The sequence below is a fragment of the Girardinichthys multiradiatus genome, chromosome 3, assembly GCF_021462225.1.
Source record: "Girardinichthys multiradiatus isolate DD_20200921_A chromosome 3, DD_fGirMul_XY1, whole genome shotgun sequence".
NCBI classification, from domain to species: domain Eukaryota; kingdom Metazoa; phylum Chordata; class Actinopteri; order Cyprinodontiformes; family Goodeidae; genus Girardinichthys; species Girardinichthys multiradiatus.
Genome location: NC_061796.1, coordinates 29,521,056 through 29,544,863, shown reverse-complemented (window position 1 = coordinate 29,544,863; position 23,808 = coordinate 29,521,056). Strand labels below are relative to the sequence as shown.

Genomic DNA, 23,808 nt, shown 5'->3' with positions numbered 1-23,808 from the left:
ATTCATTTTTGTTTAACTCTTTCACCTCTTGGTTTTAAAACTGGACCCACAGTTGTTGATCTGGTTCAGATCACAAAGGACTTAAAATTCATATATGTGGAAATTTGTGAAATGAAGGTCTCACTGGTGATGAACTGTGACTTGGCGGGCTCAATATTTAAAGTTACTGTAGAAATATGTGCTGCAAATCAATTGTAAATTTTTGTATTTATACTTTGACAATTGACTAAAAAAGGACAGAATTCAGAGTCAGGAAAGCTTGGGATTTTGAGCTAAAAATGTTTCGGACCCCTGCAGATAGACTGGGGGGTGTTCATATCACTTTCTGAGCTATATGGTGCCAATTTTAGATTATACTGATGCCATGACCCCTTTCTCTGCTAATGGGTGAAATATGTTGCCTCTTGGAATACAGATATTTGCTGTAGTCAGGTCCTCTCATCCCTACAGCTTTTGTTTCAGATCCACTTTTACTGCCCTAAGTTCAAAATAAACATGTTTTTTTTTTTTTTTTACAGATTTCAGACTAAACTAAGTTAAAGTATAGTTGGTATGAATAATTACTATCTTTCTGGATATTAATATTTTGTCTATTCTTATAATGATCCAAATGTAGTAGAAAAGATACATTTCTTGCAATAACTTTTGTGCACCAAACTCTGACATACACAGTAGAAAAACAGTCTTTTGTTAGACTAAATGTAGAGGCTAAACTGCAAATCAGTTCTGATCCTTTACGGATGGATTACTGTGGAATAAAGTAATTAGATTAACACGATAAACAAAGAGCTGATTGTTTCGCACCAACATGTTTCAAGAAAACAAAAAAAAACAAAAAACCTGTTCTTCACAAACGAAAAAACATTTCCAGCTAAATTATTTTGGTGAAACAGGATGACCTGCTTTGCTATTATATGCTATTATACCATCTTAAACTTTAACAGCATCATAAGGGTGTAAGACGTGTCCTTTAACTGCTTTTTCTCCACACTTAAGATGTTTTTTTCAGTTTTTCTGAAGGACGAAGTTTTTTTTCTTTAAACTTTGGGTATTTTACCCATTTTAAGTCCTGGCATGCACAGGACAAAAACCAGTGTATCAATCTAGCAAAGATCTGACACAGGACCTGAGAGAATGGATCGCACATCTTGGTTGTTGTAAAGGACTTAAACACAAGCAGAATCATACTGGATGAAGTTCGAAGACAGAGAGACAATGTTATAGAAATGCACACATGGGGGAAACAGTAGCGCCTTGAACTGGTAGACTAATGAGGACCACGCATGTGAATGGGAGAAGCCCACAATGAATGACACAGCGACAGCAAAGGAGGGTGATTAGTGAGAAAATGGGTGAGTCTAATTAACCGAATGGCAATTGGCAGGGAAAACCAGAAAATCTCATGTTTTTTATAAAAAGTGCAACACGTTTAGAAAAAAGCATTGAGGAGGAGAATCGTGAAGTTGCACACTCATGTTTTGGAGGTGGCAGTATGCACATTTACATTATAAACCCAACAGATCATGGCACTTTCAGCCAGGGTTCCAGCTAAAAGCTCTTTAGCAACAGAGGCTAAAAGAAAATAACATGTTTTATATCAAAACGTGTTATTTTTGGTGTCTTCCATCAACACAGGAAGACATACGAATAAAATTTCTTTGTGAACGGCTGCGGGCAACAAAGTGCTTAAAGCTAAAATTTTAAATCTCTGCCTTATGTTTTTTTTTTTGTTGTTAAATGCTGGTTCATGTCTTTAGTTTAATAACCTTTCCCCCCTGAATGATTGATAAGTCAGCATTAAGCGGCTGAAAAAGCCCCACAATAAGCTTAGAAAATGAGTAAGAAAAGCCGACGAAGGTAAATAAAAAATTAGAAAGCCTATAGAAAACCTGACTTTCTTGTAATCCTTTAAAGTGGTCTTGCACTGTTGAGGAACATTTTGAAACATTGTGCAACAACCTCCCAAGCCTAGTTTAAACAGGTTATATTTATCTTTTACTAAATAACTCACATTTCATGAACTTACTTTAAAGATCTGTGAAAAATTTCCCTTTGCAAAAACACTGAGTGTTAGCATTCATCATAGAAACCTTTATTTCACATGTAAATAATCAGAAGTCCATTGTTTTCCTTCAATATTCACCTTCGTAGTGTGATAATTTTGTATTAATACAACAGCCTGGCCATGATTTCACAGTACAACAGTTTGTTTAGGTTTGTTGTTTTTAAACAATATTTTCCTTCAGTAGAATCATTTTAAACTTCAGTTGTAACAGAAAAAAATAATTAGTAGGAATGTAGCAATAAATAAACTAAATTAGTAACCCTGATTACACTCCCAAGCCATGGGTTTCTGTAATTTGTGGTTTAATATCATCATGAAAGTTCAATGCCCATTTAATTTCAACTGATTTGTTATATGCATTTTTCTACGAAAAATGTGGGTAAATCCAAATTTGAATACATTTATTAAAATGTAAATTAAAATCTACATTTAGAACTCACAAGTGACACAGTTTTAGGTACCCCCTAACAAACTTCCTATAAAATAAATGCAACTAAAACATTATTTTAAATTAAAATTGATCATGTAGTTTCTAGGAACTCCTAATTAGTAATCCATGAATTTGTGCTTCACTGAGGTGGAAATAAGACACAGAGGTCCATGACTTTTATCTACGGAACACAAGACTGGATGAAGACCCACATTTATCTTTCTAGCATGGACAGCAATGAGGATGGTGAGGAAGATAAAACATCTCATATTAAAGCTCACTGTCGGAGAACTGCAGCAAAGCTACATGCCAACCAGTGGTGACACCAGAGAAAAGCCTTTTCAGTCCATCACAAACATAAAGATGTGGAGTTTGCTCAACTCTTTAGGGACTTTACCTGGAAGCATGTGCTTTTGTCCAGTGAGACTACGATTGAGTTTTTAGCCACATATACCCCAGATGGCTCTGGTGTGAAAACAATTGCCCCACTGGGTTTTTTTTTTAAACTTATATTTGTGAACTTGTTATTTTCGCCTCTCTAATTAAATCTGCTTTAGGATTTTTTAGTATGCAATTGCAACAAAAGATAAAAAGCAGTAAAGGCATTAATAGTTTGTTTTGCAGGAGACTTAAACAGTGAACTACCTGCAGTTAGCTAAATGAAAGCCTCACAATAAAAGTATTTTTATGGTAGCACAACACAGTGCAGTATATACTCTTCAAAAGCTTTATGGTTTCGTTCCTGCAATTTACAGGTTACTTTCTTATAACTTTCATTAAGCTTACTAGTTGCTTTCCCAGAACTTTCTAGGTACTTTACTTGAACTTTTTAAGGGACTTACTGGATAATTTCCTGGAATGTACTCTTTACTTTTCAGGAACTGAAGGTTTTTTTAAGGAACCTATCAGGATGTTTTCTTGAACTTTCACTAAATTTACTGGTGACCCAAAAGGAATCTCTAAGTTTCAGGAAAGTGCCAAATACAGTCTTGAAAAGTGACCAGCAAGTTTCATGGATGTTCATGAAAAGTACCTGATAAGTTCAGAGAAAGTACAAGCTTACAACAAGCAGTTAATCATATTCACAAAGATTCATTTTCTGCTTTTAAAAACAAATTTGTGCTGTTAATTATTGTTATGAGGTAAATCTTCAATGCCATGAAAGATCACAGTAATTGAATGCAGAAAAGAATATTCATGTCACTTTGCACAAAGGGTGTTTTTATTCTCACACATCCTGAAATATGACTTCAGGCGTCTTTAATTTAACAAAAACACTTGCTTAGACATAGGTCAACTTCCTGTATGCTTTCTCCTTCACTTTCACTGAAAACACTTCCACAGTGAGCTCAGTCATGTCCTCCTTCTTGGCTTTCACATCACTCTTTAAGATTCTGCTCAGTCTGACTCGTAAACACGAATTTACAATCAACTAGTCTATAGACGGTGGAGAGCTTTAGATTTAGGTCTGAAAAGGAATCCAGACTAAATCCACAGACTAAGCAGGCAAGCTCCTCCTTTTTTAAAACTTTTACCCTTTCCCAACTTTCCATCTTCTGAATAAAAATGCACTTTTCTATTTAACATCACTTTCTGAACCATCACCTGTTAAGCTTCACAGTATGTGAGTTTATGAACACTGAATTGGAGTCACATTGTTATCATTAAAAATAATGTTGAAAATTTTCTGTTCTTTGAATCCTGATTCATGGTAACAAGTCAAAGTAATTTGAATACCTTTACAAACAATAACAAACACAAAACCTTACAGCAGCAGAAACCTTAATGTTAAATTGCATTAACTTTTAGGATTTGTGCATTTAGTCACTTCCTATGCATGGTTATCAAAATAAACAGAAAGATCAGCTCATTGTCTCAGATTCATTCAAATATGTCCTGTGCTTTATCCAAACAATTAGCTTTATAACACAAAACAGACACATTGAATGCATTTAAATGCCATCCTTCTCTGAAATGCAACAAATGTGGAAGCTTTTCTGAAAAATATATAATACTATAGAGAAGGAGCCTGTCCTTATCCTGATAATACCTCCGTGGTCAATATGTATAACCTTTTTTCATAGGATCCAGTCCATATTTCAGCAGGACCTAAACACTTTTTTCTGAATATGGCACAAAATAAGCAGAAAACACAGAAGAAAGAAAAGGCACCCTTCACATCTTAGAGCTAACCAGGACAGCTTAGTCACATTTTTGAAGATTAAGATGCAGGATGATGCTCTCAAACACAAGGAAACATCACACTTACAGACAATCTTAATGGATACATTTCCTTCACACTGGCTTTCCAGGTATTACAGTTAAATCAAAAATCAAGTAAACAATTTTTTAGCTAAAATTCATATTGTTTTTGATCATTTACATGACTCAACTGACAAAAAAAACACAAAAGTTAATCACAGCTTGTAAACACAGTGTGCAGTTTCCAGGATTCAACCTGAGACTTGACGAACAGATCATCGAGAGCTGCTGTGCTCACTCGATGATGGGAGCCGAGCGATCGTTGGTGACTGTTTTTCTGAGTCGGATGTGAGCAAATGGATTGGGCCTGCGTCAAGAAAGCAATAAACATCCAGTTAGCTTACCTGAGGTGGTACTCTCAGACAATGTATGATGCAGGGAACTCAGAAAGCTAATTGCTGCGTCATTTTGTACGGTGTATAAAAACATCAAACTTTTTCCTAAGTAGGGTATTTAACGTTTTTAAATTATGCTTTCGCAAAGTTATTGAAGCTGTCTTTAAAGAAGCTCCTGTGAGTTCCTTCAAAAATTACCTGGTGGGTGATGGTGGGGAACCAGCTAAATCTGATGTAATCTGCAAACCAGAGGAAAGTTATTAGTTGTCTACAACGTAAATCGCAACAAAACATGACGCTGTGAGGACACATGAGCTGACAAGTTTAAAGTGTCTCACCTTGTAGCTGTCGGCCATGCTGTAGGGGCGCGGACGGAAGGTGCTGACCCTCTGAGGAGGAAGGGAGCGCTCCTCTTCACTCTCAGGGGTGAGGGCAGGGATAGCTGCAGACACTAGCTTGTCAAGTTGTCCGGTGCTGGTGCTGTTAGCCTTAGATAAAAAGAGAGATCTACAGAGGAAGGACAAATGGAGAGGAAAGAAGCACGAGAAGTACAATGAAACTGGAGAAATGTTGATTTTGGGTAAAATCATCAACAAACATTCTGCCTTTGGAAATTGGAAAGAGACATTTTGGTAGAAGGAGACACGAAGGCATGTTATAACCTGGTTTTCTGTGCTTTTGTATAAAAGATGTTTAGAGGAGGTTTAACATCAAGGTGACTAATAATTGCATTTAAACCAAACACGCTACAAAATATTGCAACAAAACTGAATATGGAAACAACTGAACAGGAGTAAGGAAATTCCGTTATCATTATCGATGCCAGATGTCTTGAGCAATCTTTGTTTTCTGTCATCATACCCCTCAAGGTGATCTAATCGGCTGTGTTGTGGTTGGGTGTAGGAGAAAGGGAACCAGCCTTTCCTGAAAAAAAGATAATATTTTAGGCAGCCAGACAAGCCAAGCAACAGAGGAGTTTTTTTTTTTTTTTATGAACATAGGCTTACTACCCAGGGCGGCCAGGCCAAAGGGGCACCACAACAAAATTTCACTCAAAAAAAGTTTTCTATTGCTTTTTTAAATGTCAACCTGGACAGTTGTACACTGTTTATTTTGTTAAACAGTACACGCTTCAACAGTTTTTTATGAACCAGCCAACCATCGTACCGTCCAGTGCGCTCGTTTTGACCGTAGTGCCACCCGTCTCTGGGCTCGGAGATGAGCAGGGTGATGTTGTCCCCGGGTAGGAAGTGAAGTAAGCAAGCCCCGCCTCCTAAATTTCCACCAGGACCTTCCGACACTCCAGGTGTATGGGCAAAAAGGGCCTCCACATGGGTCACTCCTAATAATGGAAGCACTCTAGGAAGACTGGAGCCTGAGATAAAGTGTAAGGAGAACAATGAGAAGCAAGATTTCGAGATCAAGTAAACATGGAGCAAATCAAAACAGGATCTTACCCTGAAAGCCTCCCACTCTCATTTCACTAACAGGTCTCCTCGGAAGGGGCAGAGTTGCTGTAGCAGATACATCCCCGGCCTTAAGCAGCCAGGGATTGTGTGATGGAGACAGAGTGTGGCTTCCTCCTTGTCCGACCTGCTGGTGCAGGAGCTGCACAGGGGTCATAGCCCTGGAGAGAGGAGCGCTGTGGGACAGCAGAGGACTGTGGGGAGCGCTGTGGAGGATAGGGAGGGTCATCCCCTGAGAGGGGCTGCTGTTCTGTGAGATCTGACTGAGGGACATCACCGTGGAAGGAATGAGGCTTGGGGAGAGGTTGGATGTGTTAGTGGCCAGAAGGAGAGAGCCCTGCTGAGTGGAGGTGCTGGACATGGTGGAGTTGGACGTTGCTGGGCTGCCCTCAGGGAGGGGGCTGGCTGAGGTGCTGAGGGGCATGCTGGCATGCTGAGGAGAAACTCCACAAGATGAACCTCCAGCAGCTCCACCAGTGGAGGAGGCAGAGCGGAAAGTATGAGGGGAGCCCTGAGGAGGACCAGAGTCAATGTGAGAGGAGGAGGATGAGGGGAGCAATCGCTGCTGCTGGGAGCGGCTTGAGTCTCCATTCAGCAGAGGAGGGACCTCTTGGACGGAAAGTCTCTGAAAACCCAACAACATTGCATGAAAACCACTGAAGTAGACATAGAAATCATCATTGGCATGGCTGTTATTCATTTTGTTCCTTTATTGTTTTGTTGAACAGTTCTTATTTTATGGAGTGATAATCATAAAACAAACAGCATCAATGAATTTCAAAAACAAGAATTAGATACACAAGATGTACTGGGACAATGTTTTATCAATTTCAATATCAATTCAGTTTATTTAAATAGCGCCAATTCACAACACATGTTGTCTCAAGGCATTTCACAACAGTCAGGTTCATACATTCCAATTACTCCTAACCATTGAACAGTGCAGTCAGATTCAGTTATTTATTCAAATTGGATAAAAAGTTTTTCTATCTAAGGAAACCCAGCAGATTGCATCAAGTCAGAGACTTGCAGCATTCCCTCCTCCTGGATGAGCATGTAGAGACAGTGGACAGTCACTGGCATTGACTTTGCAGCAATCCCTCATACTGAGCATCCATGTAGAGGAAAAACTCCCTTTTAACAGGAAGAAACCTCCAGCAGAACCAGGTTCAGTGTGAGCGACAACCAACTGGGGGTTAGACAGAACAGAGCAGAGACACAAAAAGAACACAGAAGCATTGATCCAGGAGTACTTTCTATGGGAAGGAAAAGTAAATGTTAATGGATGTAGCTCCTTTAGTCGTTTCACCTAGAAAGAAAGAACAGATAAACTCTGAGCCAGTTTTCAAGGTTAGAGTCTGAAAGAGAGCACATATAATTAGTTACAGTAAAAGCTCAGTCAGTAGCTATATCTAGGAGAGAGAAAGGGTTAAACACTGAAAGACAGGGCTATGTGGATCATCGGTAGAGGGTGAGCATTAAGTTGTTGCCAGCAGAAGCTCAGACGATGCCCCTCTCCAGAAAGGTGTCACAGGTAGACAAAGAGTCAGGCCAGATGTAGCTTCTAGGCAGAGAAAAGACAGAGAACATAAAGTTAAAAGCCGAAATAACAGCAAATAATGCAAAATTGGAGAGTAGTGTGAGAATGTAGCGAAGAGGGTGAAAGTGGTCATTATGTCCTCCAGCAGCCTAAGCCTATAGCAGCATAACTACAGAGATAGTTTCAGTTTCAGTTTATTTATTTATATAGCGCTTATTTACAACAATGTCATCTCAAGGCACCCCACAAAGGGTCCGGAACGGCATGGGGCCGCCGGGGAGGCCAGACCAAACCACCGAGTGCCAGAGCCCGGCCACCCCAGAACGGGCCACGTGTAGGGGCACTACGTAAAATAATAAACTGATAAAGTTTGTCCATCTAGAGCCCACTGATGGTCATTGTTATACTAAAAACCACAAGGATTGGGATACCTCTCTCTGTCAGATTGACCATAACCATTGGAAAAGAGAGGGGGGTCTTACAGGTAGCAGAAATGGAGGGTGTGTTTGCACCTCAACCATAACTGAGCCGGTTTAGGCTAAACCTGACTCCCCCTTACTCCATCCAACAGGGAGGGAAGAAGGCGGAGGTAAAAAAATAAGGAAGATACCTCAGGATAACCTAAGCCACTCTAACTATAAACTTTATCAAAAAGGAAAGTTTTAAGCCTAGCCTTAAAAGTAGACAGGGTGTCTGCCTCACGGACTAAAACTGGGAGCTGGTTCCACAGGAGAGGACCCTGAGAACTAAAAGATCTGCCTCCCATTTTACTTCTAGAGACTTTAGGAACCACCAGTAAACCTGCAGTCTGAGAACAAAGTGCTCTGTTAGGAACCTATGGAACAATCAGATCTCTGATGTATGATGGAGCTAGATCATTAAGGGCTTTATATTTGAGGAGGAGAATTTTAAATTCTATTCTGGATTTAACAGGGAGCCAATGAAGGGAAGCTAAAATAGGAGAAATATGATCTCTCTTTTTAATTTTCATCAGAACTCTTGCTGCAGCATTTTGAATCAGCTGAAGGCTTTTAACTGCATTTTGTGGACATCCTGATAGTAAAGAATTACAATAGTCCAGCGTTGAAGTAACAAATGCATGGACTAGTTTTTCAGCGTCACTCCTGGACAGGATATTTCTAATTTTGACAATGTTCCGGAGGTGAAAGAAGGAAATCCTAGAAATCTGTTTAATATGGGATTTAAATGACATGTCCTGGTCAAAAATAACACCAAGGTTTTTTACTTTATTACCAGAGGTCAATTTAATGCCATCCAGGTTAAGTGATTGACTAAGCAGTTTCTTTTTTAAAGACTCGGGTCCAAAGACGACAACTTCTGTCTTGTCTGAATTTAGAAGCAAAACATTTAAAGTCATCCAAGTTTTTATGTCTTCAAGACATGCTTGTAGTCTGTCTAACTGGTTGGGCTCATCAGGATTTATGGATAGGTAAACAGTGAAAATGTATCCTATGCTGCTTGATAATTCTACCTATTGGAAGCATATATATAGTAAAGAGAATTGGCCCAAGTACTGAACCCTGTGGTACTCCACAATTAACCCTGGAGTTTAAAGATGATTTATCATTTACATGAACAAACAGGAATCTGTCAGACAAATAAGATTTAAACCAGCCTAGCATTGTTTCCCTGATCCCTACAGCATATTCCAGCCTTTCTAAGAGAATATTGTGATCGACTGTATCAAATGCAGCACTGAGATCTAACAGGACAAGTACAGACACAAGTCCACTACCTGAGGCCATAAGAATTTATCTTTGATAGCACACATTTGCATACACCTCCATTAATATATGGTTAAATGTGCCTGAGCAACTTGCACCTTGACCTCACACCTTTTGAAGCCATCTCCAACCCTCTGGCATAATTCTGGCTGGATATTTGACCCCCTGTATCATTTCTTTCTTTCTGCTCTCGGTGGAGGAGGATGCTTTTTCTCTGTCTCCCACCCCCTCCCATATCTGCCCTGCTTCAGCTCTGTGTCTTGTCTTTGGAACCTCTTTTTGCATATCTTCCAAATTCTGAGTTATGGATTTGGTCAGCTGGTCTCTCAATGCAATTGATCAAATTTTCTCGAGGAGAAGACAGGGTGAAGGAGAGCCCAACTTGTCCGGACTGGACGTTTTTCTCTGGATACACAATGGACTTCTGGAAGTGGAGGATTGTGTGTTTGTCGATAATGTCAGTCGAGGATGTGGAAGATGTGTATATAATTGGATGTTTGATATCAGGATTTCTGCTTTTTGGGTCAGCGGTTACCTGGCATATCGAGAAATTCGGAGTGTCAGCAGCTGTTCTGGCCATTGTAAGGCTGCCTGGCATGTGTGATGGGATCTTCAGGGCGATCAACACTCAGACTGAGATGTTATGTGAGCTGAATCGCAGACTGGATGTGATCCTTACACAGGATCGCAGGCAGGTTGCGGTTCCTGGACTCAGGGGTGAAATGGGATAAATCTTGGAGAAAGTTGTTCGCTCGGATCTGGCAGAAAGACCAGGAATTTGGCTGTTTGGATTTGCCTTTGAGAAGCACCAGTGAGACTCTCAAGGCTGACGGAAAATTAAGAGTCAGGCTAACCCAAATAATTATTGTTTTTCTGAATCTGGCTCCCCTGCACGGCCTTGATGGCTGGCTATCTTCAACTTCTCCTGGAAGTTATGTAAACATGACGCTCTGCTCCCTCCCTTCCCTGAGGACACCTGTGGACCTGCTCAGAACTTTGTGGCCGGTTGATGAACATTCCAACATACCATCAAGGACAATGGCCTCTGTGACAGTGCTTCATGGACTTACTTGCACACAATCACTTGCACACACACACATGCTCAAGATAAACATATGCACCCCCTCACACCACCTTCACCGTTCCCGGCATGATGTTGTTTTGTCAACTTGTTGCTTCTTTGTGCTGAGGTTTTTTACAATCTCAAACTGTATCCTGCTAAGGATAAAGTGTGAAATATGATTTTTTTCCCTCTACTTTCCTAATGTGGTCTCTTTTCTCATCTAGCAAGAGCAGCGCCTGTGAGTGGGCAGCAAAGCCTCGGTGACCCGTCCCCCCTTGTCTTGTGTCATGATGTGTGTTTGGATGGGTTGTACTGGAATTCTAATTTCCCCTCGGGGATCAATAAAGTATCTTTGAATTGAATTTGAATTGAATTGATTAGAGTTCAATTAAATTGGTTTGGATTTCCTTAAATGGATCAGGACCAGGTCAACACATTTTTAATAACATTGAGATCAGAGTTTGTGGTGTTGCTTATTTTGGGATATTTCTCCTGTTGGAACATTCTGTCATGTCCAGGCTTCAAGCCCCTAATCCAAACTCACACCCTAAGATTAAAGAAACTTGGTTACAATGTTCAAGAAGAATCCAGGAGCCACCAGAGCTCAGGCCTACCATCAAACTGCTGAAACACCAGAGTCAGTGACCATAGTGTTGCTGTTCCAAAACTGAAACATTTAAGCTTCACCTAAACACCTTCTGGAATACACTTTTATGGGCAGATTAGATGGAGATTGAGGTAATTGGTCAAAATGACCAGAGGTATGATTGGAGGAGTAAAGGTGAGCAGTCAAACCAAAGAAAAACAGATCAACTGTTTTGCATGGTGGTGGTGGAAGCATCATGCCATGGGACGGTTAGCCTGCCAGAGCTACTGATGCAATGCACAAAGTGGGTGGAAAATAAAGGAGGAGGATTACTGTCAACTTTATCTCAATGTAACAACTGGTTCATGGAACAGGAAAACAATCCCAAAAGTAAATAAAATCTGAGTTTAGAGAGGATAAAGCAGGCTAACATTAAATGTTTGGAATTACACTACAAAAGCATTGATTTCAACTTAAAAATCAACATTTTGGGCCCACTTTTTGTTTTTAAAATGAATTATTTGTGTCATTTTCATTTTGCCCCAGAAAAAAAAAAAAACTTCAAGAAAATAATTAAAAGCAGAAAATGGTTATATCCTTCATGAGCATGATGAGAGTATGTAGACTTCTCAACCAGAACTTCATCTTCTTGGATAGAGACCAGAGTAACTTTAATCATTCAGCAATTCAGAGGTAACTGGTTGAAGATGTTAAGCTTATGAAGTTATATAATATTTAAATAGTTTATTTTTGTACGATATATATTTACAGGTCCTTCTCAAAATATTAGCATATTGTGATAAAGTTCATTATATTCCATAATATCATGATGAAAATTTAACATTCATATATTTTAGATTCATTGCACACTAACTGAAATATTTCAGGTCTTTTATTGTCTTAATACAGATGATTGTGGCATACAGCTCATGAAAACCCAAAATTCCTATCTCACAAAATTAGCATATCATTAAAAGGGTCTCTAAACGAGCTATGAACCTAATCATCTGAATCAACGAGTTAACTCTAAACACCTGCAAAAGATTCCTGAGGCCTTTAAAACTCCCAGCCTGGTTCATCACTCAAAACCCCAATCATGGGTAAGACTGCCGACCTGACTGCTGTCCAGAAGGCCACTATTGACACCCTCAAGCAAGAGGGTAAGACACAGAAAGAAATTTCTGAACGAATAGGTTGTTCCCAGAGTGCTGTATCAAGGCACCTCAGTGGGAAGTCTGTGGGAAGGAAAAATTGTGTCAGAAAACGCTGCACAACGAGAAGAGGTGACCGGACCCTGAGGAAGATTGTGGAGAAGGGCCGATTCCAGACCTTGGGGGACCTGCGGAAGCAGTGGACTGAGTCTGGAGTAGAAACATCCAGAGCCACCGTGCACAGGCGTGTGCAGGAAATGGGCTACAGGTGCCGCATTCCCCAAGTCAAGCCACTTTTGAACCAGAAACAGCGGCAGAAGCGCCTGACCTGGGCTACACAGAAGCAGCACTGGACTGTTGCTCAGTGGTCCAAAGTACTTTTTTCGGATGAAAGCAAATTCTGCATGTCATTCGGAAATCAAGGTGCCAGAGTCTGGAGGAAGACTGGGGAGAAGGAAATGCCAAAATGCCAGAAGTCCAGTGTCAAGTACCCACAGTCAGTGATGGTCTGGGGTGCCGTGTCAGCTGCTGGTGTTGGTCCACTGTGTTTTATCAAGGGCAGGGTCAATGCAGCTAGCTATCAGGAGATTTTGGAGCACTTCATGCTTCCATCTGCTGAAAAGCTTTATGGAGATGAAGATTTCATTTTTCAGCACGACCTGGCACCTGCTCACAGTGCCAAAACCACTGGTTTACTGACCATGGTATCACTGTGCTCAATTGGCCTGCCAACTCTCCTGACCTGAACCCCATAGAGAATCTGTGGGATATTGTGAAGAGAACGTTGAGAGACTCAAGACCCAACACTCTGGATGAGCTAAAGGCCGCTATCGAAGCATCCTGGGCCTCCATAAGACCTCAGCAGTGCCACAGGCTGATTGCCTCCATGCCACGCCGCATTGAAGCAGTCATTTCTGCAAAAGGATTCCCGACCAAGTATTGAGTGCATAACTGTACATGATTATTTGAAGGTTGACGTTTTTTGTATTAAAAACACTTTTCTTTTATTGGTCGGATGAAATATGCTAATTTTGTGAGATAGGAATTTTGGGTTTTCATGAGCTGTATGCCACAATCATCCGTATTAAGACAATAAAAGACCTGAAATATTTCAGTTAGTGTGCAATGAATCTAAAATATATGAATGTTAAATTTTCATCATGAAATTATGGAAAATAATGAACTTTATCACAATATGCTAATATTTTGAGAAGGACCTGTATATATATCGTACAGAAGATCTAAATGTCTGTTAGCAGTCACTGTTGACTCATCCAATTTATTTAAGTAGTTTTATCTGCTGAATCAACCCAAGAATTAGGCCTTATGTAGACAACACAAGATCTGACCTGCTCTGGTTGAGCTGTGCCCAGCTTGGCGTGACGGAGGACCTCGGCTATCCCAGCAGCCCCTGGGCTTTGCGACGCAGTGTGACGCAGCAGATTGAGGGCCCGCTCTGGGAGCTTCGTGGGCTGGGAACACGACTGCTGCCAGGACGACAGTTTCTGCGACAGGAGCTCTCTCACCTGGATCACGTTAGAAAACACAACATCTTGAAGCAGTGCTCGACCTTTCATTTTCCATCTGTGTTTCCTGATATCACCTTTAGAAAATAAATTAACCTAATGTTTCTCAAGCGGTCACCTTGGAGTGATAGTTGATGAGCAGCTTGGTGACGCAGCACTGTCTGTCCACCAGGAAGCAGTATCTTCTTCTCTCCTCTGTGAGTGCAGACTTGTAGCCTGTAGCCACCAGCGCATCCAGCTCGCCTTGTCGACGACTCATCAGCTCCACAAACTGAAGGAAACCCCCAAAATTTCATCTTAAGCCTCAGAATATGCATGTGTTTAAAAAGAAAAATACTGTAATAAAAAATAAACACGATCTTTGATGTTAATTATAAATTAAACGTTTTTTATTGATCTCTTCGTTGTTCACCTCATGAAATATTCTGTTCTTTCAAAAAAAGTGTTCACATAATCCTGTTTTTTTGTTTATTTCTTAGAAGGGATTTGATTGCACTAATTTCCTAAAAACACCCTTTTGAACACATTAAACAAAATGTATTAACAAAAATGTGTATTCCCACTGAGAAAAATAACACCCTGCCCCGTAAGAGCTAGTGTCCCCTCCTTTGGTTGAAACAACCAATTCTTCTTGTAGCCATCTACCAGTCTCTGACAGTGATCTGATGAAAGTTTGTTCCTCTTCTCAGTTTCAGCTGTAAAAGGTTTTATGTTCAGCCTGTTTCAAATCACTTCACAGCATCTAATGACATCAAGATCTGGGCTTTGAATAGTTCCAGGACTTTGACTAGGCCCAGGACTTCTCAGTGAGTGATTTCTGGGTTTACTGGTACATTTTGGGTCCTTAACATGTTTCAGTCTCCAATTCTGCTCCGGCTTTAATTTCTTTTACATTAAGTAAGTAAACAAATAAGTAAGCACGTTTCACAGTAAAAAAAAAACAGAATGTTTCACATTAAAATACAAACAATGCAATGAGAGCACACAAAAAAAATAAAAACAATAAGATACTAATCAGTATTTGTCATGGATCTGGGTGGTGCTGTGTTTGTGGGGTATGTTTTTCCACTGAGCTGCTGGTTTCCCTGGAAGGCTAGGCTGATGTGTATGTTCCAACATACCTGCATGTGTCCACCCTCTGATGCTTTACTACAACCTCTCTCAGTAACTCTGTTCCAAGACCCAGCTCACCACACGGACCAACACCCCCTGGACTCTGCTAATTCCTCCCTCGCTACCATCATCAACCTCGGATCAGTAACATCAGATGAAAAACCCATCTCTCAATATTCTTCTGTTCATTCGTTCAGCTTATCTCTCACCCTTTCCTTTGCAGTGAACCACCAGCCTGTGTTAAAGGAACCCTCTGGACCCAGACCACACCATCTTCTTTGTATTCCAATAAATCTGTTAAAGTTTGGTCACGGTCTCACATGTGGGCCAGAAGCTAGCCTCAACATTTGCATATGCTTGCAATGGATTGACAGCAACGTCAATCCATTGCAAGCATATTGTGCAGCTGAGGTGTGACTGCTTAAAAGGAGCAATCTCCTAGGCTTTTAAAATGGGTCTGAAGAACCAACAGTAGTTTCTGGTTTGCTGATCTGCAGTTCCAAATTGAGGTGTAAAGCTTTAAAAGGTCAGATGTAATTAGCAGCTTGACCTTGCAAAGCTCTAAACGTTAACAGCAGGACTTTGAAGGTAACTGGTAACAAGAGCAGAGACATTAGGACAGGAGAGATGTGACCTCATGTTGGTATAAAGTAGCCTAAACAAGACGAAATGGAAGCATGGATGATTTTTAATTCATGTTTCATTTACTGGGCTTTCAAAATTTTAAAAATGTCTCAAGTAAAAAGTTTCATATCAGTTTTTTGAGACTGTTTAGACATGGACTGATCAAAAACTCCTGAGTACAGATGGTCCCTGAAGCACCTTCTGATGAATGGTAGAACTCAGGGTGCAGGTCCTGCTGCAGCAAAGAATCCCCAAACATCTTGTGGTCTGCATTCAGGATAAACTTGCTCGGATGTCCAGACCTGGCCATTGTTTTGAATGTCCTCCACTTACAGGCTGTTTTGTGTACAATTAATGGCATATTTATTATCGTTTTTCTTATGAGATCTCTTTAAATCCCTCAGCAGGAGCTGCTTCAATCTTGTTTCTGAAGTTAGCAGGCAGCTCTTTCCATCTCATCATGGTGTTCAGTCTCACTTCAGCAGTCAGGAGCAAACAAAACGAAATGCCTGAGGTTTAAATAGGGCAACCCTCCTTTAAAGCGCTGAGCTACAATATTCTCGTCTTTTGCACCAGATGTAATATACCTGTGTGTAATTTTGACCAATTTAAGTGTGAATAAGTGTGTGTGTGTGTGTGTGTGTGTGTGTGTGTGTGTGTGTGTGTGTGTGTGTGTGTGTTTCTGTGTTTGGGGGTGTGAGAAGAAGCTCCATGAGGTTTTAATGTTTAGAAATGTCTATTATTGCATGTTTATTATTTATTTTAGTTTAATTCCCCAGTATAACTAAATTTAATACCAAATGTTCATGTCAAAAATATGTCAGAAAAAACACACAGACCAGTTTATGTTCAGAATTACTTGTTTTCTGTCAAATCAGCAGAGCCAGATTGTTCTTTAATTGTATTTTGGCACTAAATTCTGCATTATAATCTAGGATTTATGACGTGAACAAGGTCATTGTCTCTCTAACAAACTTTGCTTTGCAACATTTCAGTTTTGTGCAATCAATTTAGACCCAGTGAAAGTCGGTTTACCTGCATCTCTCTGTCTCCGTATTTGTTTGGGTGACGGCTGCCCTGGCTCTTCCTGCGGAGTTTCTTCAGCTGGGACTGACAGCGCTCAATCGACTCCGACTGAGACCTTCGCTCACTCTGATATTTCTTCAGAGTGGCCTGAAAGCAATAGCGGAAACAAGAGCCAGACACATTTGTTTAGATTTATATTTAAAGTGTAAAATACAGTAGTATCTGACTGCAACCATTGCAGCATTTCTTCTGTTTGTTTTGGATTCATCAGAGCAGAAAGTTCTGTTTCCCATGCTCTGAAAATTTCCAAGGTGTTTTTTGGCCAAATTCACGTGGGCTGCCATGTTTCTTTAAGTGATGAGTGACATCTGTCTTTTCTGTCTACTATAAAGGGCGGACTAGTGGAATGCATTAGCAATTGTTGACCTTCTGGATGCTTCTCCTATCTTCTCATGGTAACAATGGGGCTCTGCCTTAGTGACCTCTGGGTTCTTGGTCACCTCTCTGGCCAAAGCCATTCTTCCCAGAGTACTCCGTTTGGTCAGGAGATCTAGCCAGATTAGGAGAGTTTCCCGGTGAATCCAAACTTCTTCCATGTCCAAATAATTGAGACCACAGTACTCGTTTGGACTGATAAATACTGACAAAATCTTTTTGTATCCTTGCCCAGATTTGGATTTTATTTGTTTTCCCAGAAAGACACAATCTGGTCTCAGAGGTCTACAGGAGATTGCTTTGGCTTCATTGCTTGGATTCTGCTCTGATAAGCATGGCCAACATTATATAGACAAGGATGTTCCTTTCCAAATCATGTCCAGTCAACTCAATTTAGCAGAGGTGGACCACAATCAGGTTGCAGAAGCCTCTTTAAGATGATAAGCTTAAATTAGAAGCACCTGATCTTAATTTAGAATAATTATGTACCTATAATTTTAAATGTATTTTTTAAACGTATTGTTTTAAAGAAAAATAAACATATAGGTTTTAAAATATGTCTGTAACATAACAAAAATGAAAAAAAGTGAAATATTTGTGTAATGTACCTCCTTTATTATTGTTCTCAGGGTGTGTGGTGGCAAAAGGTTACTAATCCAATCTTGTTAGTCCCAGTTTAAGCGTTAAAGCTTTTAAAGATAGTTCTGACTGGAGACATGCGCAAATTCAGCTAATTTCTTACAGCCATTTTAGTCTTATAAATAGCAACACACAGCTACCTTACTTCAATTGTATGTTCCCTTGTCTGTCCCATTTTGAAGAGTGGCTAAGAGAAATGGGCCTCTGCGTTGTGTCATAGTTATACTCCTGGCTAAGATTAATTCATAACTTAATATTTGAAAGTTCCTTACACTCTGATCAACAAAAAATTATATTAAAATATAATAATTCTTACATTTACATTTATCAGGGGTGTCAAACATTGTGGGACTTATCATTTGCTTTTAATTTGGGCATTTCTTTCCACGTTGAATAAATACAATTAGATTTTTCTCAAATCTTAAATTCTGTCTTCAAAAAGCATGATTAGATGTTGAAACAAGGACCTTAAAGTTATTGGTAACCAAACCAGTCATAGTGCTTATGCCCTAAAGGTTTTGCTCAAAGAAAGACCTACTGACTATCCTACTTATTAACATTTCCTCTGTGTTGGTTGTTGATTCAGGCCACGTAAACAGGAAGTTGTATTTCTGTTTTTAAATGTTCACATTACTATAGCAGGATTGTTGTTTTTATGACTCCTGCCAATCTAATCAAACAACACTGGTCACTTTGTGCTTATTTCTGAGGAGATTCTGAAAAATGTGTCACGTATTTAGTATTACCAGTAGCAACTGATCATCTCCCAATAATATTTTAAGATTTTTTAAATAGTTTTTCTTAACATCAACATTTTCAGAAGGTATCTGTACATATAATCTGGATCTCCTCTCAGTCAAAAAAATGACAAGTCCTAATAAACATCTTTGTTGCACTACCCTCTTTTTGTGGCTTTAATTCCTAAAAAATCACCAAACACCAAAAACACGTGAACTCACTGTGAGGTATTTAATGTCCAACTCCAGCTTCTGCTCCAACTGGGCAAGCAACTCAGAGTGAAACAGCTTTAACTGTTGATAAAGTAAAGCAACACTTTAACAAGTTTGCCAAATGTCACAAACATTTTACAAAAGAAATGGTTGCTTGTGACAGATTCTGAACATATTTATTCATTGAACAAATTTCTTTCCTCACAATCGAAACACCCGATGGTGTCTAAATAATGTTCAATATAAAATGAGAACAGAAGTATTTAGTTTTGAAAAGAATGAGCATGTAGAGGACAGTCTCACCACGTCTTCCAGCTGCACCTGAATCTGCCTGTGCACCTCGGCCATCTGAAACAACGTGTCCCCTGAGAGCAGCACAGCGAAAAAGATCGTCAACATAATGTAACTTACACAGAAAAAAGTTATGCATTAGCTTATGTAGTTGCTCATTAACCCCTTAAAAAAAAAAAAAAAAACAAGATCTTAACACTGTGGTAATATGGGGCTAAAGCCTCACTTCTTGTGATGGCTGCAAAGTCCAACTGTGACTGTTCACAAGCAGCAGCCAAGGTTATTTCTCAAGCTGAGATACTAATGTTCTTATTGTGTTGTTAGCACTGCTATAGAGGAGGACAGAAGCACAAAAAAAACCCAGCTGAAACCTGAATCTTCACTTGTTCAACTATACAAGCCAGTTCAAGAGTTCAAGCCAGTGTTGGCACTGCAGCACAGAAACAATGTTACAGGAAGTTAGAAAAGTAGCATTTTGAAATAGATATGAACCATTTAGGCTGGTAATATGAGTATGGGTGAATGTTTCCTCATCGATGTTGCTGAGGACACTCCTTTTCTGTCCAGAAACCTTCAGGTCTTCTGAAGGAGTTTTGTGTTAATAGTATGATGGTTTAAAAGGAAACTAAAGACATACTTTTTATCTCTGATTTTAGCTGAACTATAAAATTAGAAATTATCTTATTTTATTTTCACTACTTATTTTTTAGCAAATCTGTTATCTTTTAGTATTTCATTATTTTATTTGTATTGTTTATCTGTATTATATTTACTTTTAAATTCTATTATACATATTTTGATCTTTGTATTTCCATGTTTTCTAGTAGGTTAACTTTATCTATAAAGCACTTTTCACAGGTCAAAAACCACCAAGTGCTTTACAATAAATACAAAGATAAAAAGACAGATGATATAAACATACGGTACATGAAAAAACTAGTTATGTTTTTACAATTTTAGTTTTTTGTTTTATTATAAAAGTTTTTAAATTTATCTCAATAAACCACTGGGTTGATTGACAGGTTGTGTCCTGTCAATTAACTTTAGGGTAGAGTCGTTCAATTTTCTTCAACTTCATAATTATGCACTATTTTGTTTTGGTCCAAGAAAAATTGAAGTTAGTGGTTGCAATTTAATTTGAAGAAATTCAAGCATGACTTTTGCAAGGTGGTTTGAATTTATGGAAGCAGGCTGAGAAAGTCTGACTAAATCTGCACCAGAACGTCTCCAAACTAAACCAACAGGCCAACTAAGAAGTACCAAAAGCTGTTGCTCCGACACAGTTTTTGATGAACAAAGTGTCGGTCAGTGCAAGTCCCTCCCTCAGTCACACGGCGCTGTAGTATGTGGTAGCTGGCAGCTTGCCCTCCGACACTCCTGCCTGCCTCCCCCGCCGTTTTCAGCATTACAATGAGATCATGTGGTGTTGTTAATCTCCCAACAATGGCTCTACTCTCTCCCTTTCCCCTCTGTTTCCCTCTACGTTTCACCATCCACTCTTGTCTTCATCTCCATACTCACAAACACATGCAGCCTTCCCTACATGCTGATCTTCACCACTTTAACCACCAGAAACTTCAGCAGGTCTGAAAGCAGTCTGTGCTCTCCAGCAGCAAACTCACCGAGCTCTTTGGAGCCCTGGCTGTCACTGGCCAGCTCTCCAAGTTTCACTAGAGCATCAAAATAGCCCTTAGCAGCCACTGTCACCCCTGCAGAAGAGAGTAAATGTCAGTTTATAAATGCTAAATGGATCTGACACATCTCAGTAAATGGACTAACCTGTCAGAGCTTTCTCATAGTGTTTTCCCATGGTCACAAAGTTCTTCAGACTGGGATTAAACTGGTCCAGAATGCCCTGTTGGCCCACACAACACAAAAGTCTAAATTCTCAAAGGAGAACTTTAAGATTTTTTAAGTGAGGTTCTGTCAGGAGGTTATAAATAGTTAATATCTTACCAGCAATAGAATATAAAGCTTCGTTCAGTAAATCCAGATAAGTTGGACCCAGAGGCTGGAGCTGTTAGATAGTCAGAGAAGGGCCAAGACCAAAGAGGACCCTCCTAAAACAAACCCAATCTCAAAAATGGTTTTTGAACGGAATAAAAGTGGTTTGTTTGATATTCACCAATTAGCGTTAGCCTCCAGGACAACTAATCTGAATGTGGTGCTACTACATATTACAGCCAGGACTTTTCCTTAACTCAGAAGATATTTCACTGGAACTTTGCAGATAAGTCTCAAGAACTTACCAGGTACTTTCTTAGTAATCGTATTGAGCTTGCTGGTTATTTATCCAGAACTTACTGATCATTTTCCATGATATTACTATTTACTTTTTTAAAACTTACTGTGTGGTTTCCTGGAGCTTTATGGTTACTCTCCAGAACATACGAGGTACTTTCATAAATCTTTAAGGCACTATCTAGAAAACTAAAGGTCACTTTCTAGGACTTAAAAAGTAATTTCCTAAAGCATTCATTGCCTGGTTATTTGTTTGGTTATTTTACTTTCCTAAAACCTAGGGGTTAGTTTGGGGGAAAGTAACCAACAGGTTTCAGTACGGAATTTGAAGAAAAACACAGATGAGATATTCAGTAAGACTCCATAAACTTCTTTAAAATACACAGTAAGTACCCTCTAAGTTGCAAGAAGGTATGTGCTGCAAATGTATGCTAAATTGTATCACCAGGAGTGTTATCTACTGCTGCTAAGACATTAACTGCCTTTTGTATTTTAACAGAACCTCACTGCATTTAAACCCTTTTCACATTTACAACAACTGCACACGTTACTGTGTACGACTGGAACCAAATATAAAAGGCAATTTTACCTTGTAGACATTTTCTGTCATCTTGTTGATTTCTTCGGTTCGGGACATTTTTGATGCTCTCACAGACCCACAGCTGCTGTTAATGCCTTGGTTTTCCTTTTCCTTGATTGTTCAAATGTCTGAGCTTTCACAAGAAGTTACAAATCCTCTGAAAGAGAAGATATGAACCTAGTTATGAGGAAATCATACATCTGATTTAATCTAGAGATGTCTGAAGAGTCTCCCTTGAACCTACCAAGAAAAAGAGTTCAGATTAATCTAATTTCTGTTTATGAATGTTCTGATTTTTCTCCATAAGGAGGGATTTAAATGGGAGGGCCACCATTTAAATCATCAAAACAAGTGACAAGCAGGGTCTTGTGTTTCATTTGAGGACAATTTTATTTTCACATGGAGCCCATCTCTGTGTTTCTGGATAATAACTTCACAACCCAAATATTTCTCCAAGACTCATGTGCCAATCGAGTTCAGATGAGAACAATGGACTTCTGCAGTTTCAGTCACAGGTGTCAGAGCGCTGAATAAACAGGCGACATCAGCGTTTCCTCTGCAGAGTTGGGAATCGAGCCACCCCGCGGGGTCAGAGGATTTCCAGTCTGGACTGAATGCAAAAGGACTCACCCGGTTTTCCCTGCACACCCATCCTCTGTAATCACAGCGAGATTACAGAGAAAATGTTGACCCAGATCAACTAATGCTACAAGACACAAAGAAAACATTTCCAGAGTCTCTCTCATTAGGGACACCCTGGTGAAGTCTTTAATTTTTCATTGGAGAGAAAGAAGATAAAGGAGTGGGAGCTTTTGTTCAAACTCTGTCGTTTTTAAAAAGGTTTACGGGGGCTTCTTGAATGAAGCTTTTAGGTGAGATCATTCTAGCTTCATTAGGGTTAACTCTGAGAAATAAAGTGCTGCTTGTTTCAGGATCTGAGACAGGAAGGGTTTGCAGGTGGTTGGGAAGTGATACAGAAGGTGCATTCAGAAACTGCTTGATTTAAATACATCGTTATAAGGTAAAACATGTAGATTTTAAGTGAGCTAATTTAATCCATTTTCTGATCAGAATGCAAATGCAAATTCATTGACTTACAAAACTCCTAGTAAGACTGTCACAATAAACAATTATATACAAAGAATCTAAGCAAAATGAGCAAGTAATTAGTAATTTAAAGATTTTGCAACTGACTTTTACTGTTTTTATGGTGCCATTCTGTCAGATATACATGCATTTACATTTTGCATCATCAATGAGTGTTTTACATTAAAGCCAAAGCAGCAGGCTACACTTACATCCATCATTTCTGCATCTAAGGCTGCAAGGACTGCACCTAAAATGTTCTGTAATAATGCGAAAACCTGTTTTTATTCTATTCATTAAGATAGCTGTACAGGAGTGGTTTGTGGAACTTTTTAAACATGCACTCGGTTCTTTTTTATGTTACAGTTCAGTGAAATAAAAGCTGATCTCCAGCTCTGAGCTCAGCTTGTGTAACAGTAACAAATAATGGAGCTGCATTAAAAGAGGAAGAAGAAGAAGTTACATACCTTTTCTGTGCTCTTTGTATGAAATGATAAAAGCTTGAAGCATGTCTTTTAAGGGTTTAATGAACTATAACTCCCCCACTTTTCTTCCTATTAGGCTACTTTCCCTCTCCGTTAGTTAGTGGGGGGTTGTTTCATCCAACAGAGCACTAAATCTCACCTCCCCTCCACCCCTTTTTCACATGGCCCT

At 39.5% G+C, this 23,808-nt stretch overlaps 1 protein-coding gene across 1 annotated transcript; it reads right to left on the bottom strand.

Annotated features, from left to right (window-relative positions):
- Window positions 1-3,695: 3,695 nt before the first annotated feature.
- Window positions 3,696-23,808, bottom strand: zgc:158689 (uncharacterized protein LOC791177 homolog). Its single transcript, XM_047361726.1, has 15 exons — window positions 23,622-23,808; window positions 22,078-22,225; window positions 21,027-21,102; window positions 20,870-20,956; window positions 19,260-19,321; window positions 18,966-19,037; window positions 16,942-17,079; window positions 14,288-14,440; window positions 13,993-14,169; window positions 6,550-7,183; window positions 6,260-6,467; window positions 5,954-6,016; window positions 5,431-5,599; window positions 5,291-5,331; window positions 3,696-5,064 (listed from the first exon to the last, which is right to left on the bottom strand). Exons 2-15 carry the CDS (start codon window positions 22,123-22,125, stop codon window positions 4,992-4,994), a joined length of 2,001 nt encoding a protein of 666 aa, XP_047217682.1. The 5' UTR covers window positions 22,126-22,225; window positions 23,622-23,808; the 3' UTR covers window positions 3,696-4,991.

Excerpts from the sequence above, each read along its gene's own strand:
- zgc:158689 (XM_047361726.1), bottom strand. The coding sequence starts at position 22,125 with ATGTCCCGAACCGAAGAAATCAACAAGATGACAGAAAATGTCTACAAG. Across the intron at positions 17,080-18,965 it reads TGGACATTAAATACCTCACA|GCCACTCTGAAGAAATATCA; the intron begins GTGAGTTCACGT and ends TATTGCTTTCAG. Across the intron at positions 5,600-5,953 it reads CGATTAGATCACCTTGAGGG|ATCTCTCTTTTTATCTAAGG; the intron begins GTATGATGACAG and ends CTTCCTCTGTAG.